Source organism: Atta colombica, unplaced genomic scaffold (genome assembly GCF_001594045.1).
Source record: "Atta colombica isolate Treedump-2 unplaced genomic scaffold, Acol1.0 scaffold73, whole genome shotgun sequence".
NCBI lineage: Eukaryota > Metazoa > Arthropoda > Insecta > Hymenoptera > Formicidae > Atta > Atta colombica.
Genome location: NW_017259565.1, coordinates 199,309 through 201,098, shown reverse-complemented (window position 1 = coordinate 201,098; position 1,790 = coordinate 199,309). Strand labels below are relative to the sequence as shown.

Sequence of the window (1,790 nt, the reverse complement as noted above, 5' to 3'; positions counted from 1 at the left end):
AATATATATATATAAATTTTTATATTATATGCATATAATTTACAAAAATAACATAATCTAGATATTATTCAATATTACTAGAAACAGGTTTTACATACATACATACACATATATATATATATATAATGTAATCTATGTATATAGATCATTCTTACGCATTGTACGAAATGATTCGCTTATGATGACTTGTCGAGCGAGCGAGTTTTGTCTAAGTTTGTTTTAATACGATGAGAGAATCGTCCACTCGTCCTTGCAGGTCCACGGCACACGACACTGCAATATCATGAGTTGCTTCAGGTACATGTTGCGCGAGGGTGGCATTAGCAGCCTATGGCGCGGTAATGGCATTAACGTGCTCAAGATTGGCCCGGAAACAGCGCTCAAGTTTATGGCGTATGAGCAAGTGAAGCGAGCTATCAAGGCGGATAATGAGGCGTGCGAACTCAGACTTTATGAGCGATTTTGTGCCGGCTCTATGGCCGGTGGAATCAGTCAATCAGCCATCTATCCCCTTGAAGTACGATTTACCTTATGATTTATATTTTCTTATTGGATTATTACATAATATCAGATTGTGATATGAATTTTTTATATTATATTTCTTATCGAATTTTTATTATATTATATTTCTTATCGTTATGTTTAAAGTTATGTTTTAAATAATACGCACAGAAATGTTTTTTAATTATTACCAAAAAAGATTAATAAGGTGCTTTGTTCTTTATGTAATAAACATTGGGTTATATGTAATGAGAAATTATTTGTGTAGTGTAGAATAAAGTATAGATACATATATGAGTAAAAATATAAATAAACTTGCAGGTATTGAAGACAAGGCTCGCATTGCGAAAAACGGGGGAATTTGATGGCATGGTTGATGCAGCCAAGAAAATATATAGACAGGGTGGTTTGAAATCCTTTTACAGAGGCTACATACCTAATTTGATAGGAATACTGCCATATGCCGGCATCGATTTAGCCGTTTACGAAGTAAGTCATTATTGAAAAGAAGCTTTACATTATTATTTTTTTATTTCGTAACTTAGATACAGTTAAAGGAAAAGATGGATTTCTGCTACTAATGTGGATTCCACTTAAAATTTGTGTTATAATTAATACTGCCTTTTGCAACGATTTTTAACTTATTCTTAGACAGATATCAAAGTTATGAAACAATCTTCAAGTTATGAAACAAACTGATGCGATCTTTTCATTGATAATTGATGTTTATTTATTATGAAATATATCAAAGTTTTTTATTTCAATATCAAATTTAAATTCGTAAGTAACAAGTTTATACAATTAAGAATCAATTTAGTATATAAATTTGTTACTTATGAATTTTAAAGAATTTTTATTCTTATATTATTCTTCTATTTTAAAAAGATACGTTTGAATTACTAAACTTAATTATGGCTGGGTTCAATTTGGACACTCATGCGCTTAAGCGTTTATAATCATTTTGTCTTTATCGTTCATTAGATGTAAAACAAGGATGAAAGCGAAGAAAATCCAAATCGAATATAATTTTGATTTTTACTTGGATGTAATGAAATGTAGATTTTATTTGTTTCTATATTGGATAATATATCCTAATAAATAACGTAGATACTTTATGAAAAACATATTACACATTTCGTTGTTTTTTTTAAATATTTGTGGTTATTATTTTAAAATGATTTTAAGTGATGTCTAAAGGTATGTAACAAAAGTAAATACATTTTTAATGTTCAAATGAATTTTTAAAACTTGAGATTAAGTATTCTAGATCCGAATTCATCTTTCTCTCT

At 29.0% G+C, this 1,790-nt stretch overlaps 1 protein-coding gene across 4 annotated transcripts in view; it reads left to right on the top strand.

Moving 5' to 3' along the window:
• Positions 1-1,790, top strand: part of LOC108692505 (calcium-binding mitochondrial carrier protein SCaMC-2) — a 42,338-nt gene that overhangs the window by 19,156 nt on the left and 21,392 nt on the right. For all 4 annotated transcript variants that reach the window (XM_018200793.1, XM_018200794.1, XM_018200792.1 and 1 more), the window contains 2 exons: positions 257-517; positions 823-990. In XM_018200793.1, the coding sequence (XP_018056282.1) occupies positions 257-517; positions 823-990 (429 nt within the window). The remainder of the gene's footprint in view (positions 1-256; positions 518-822; positions 991-1,790) is intronic.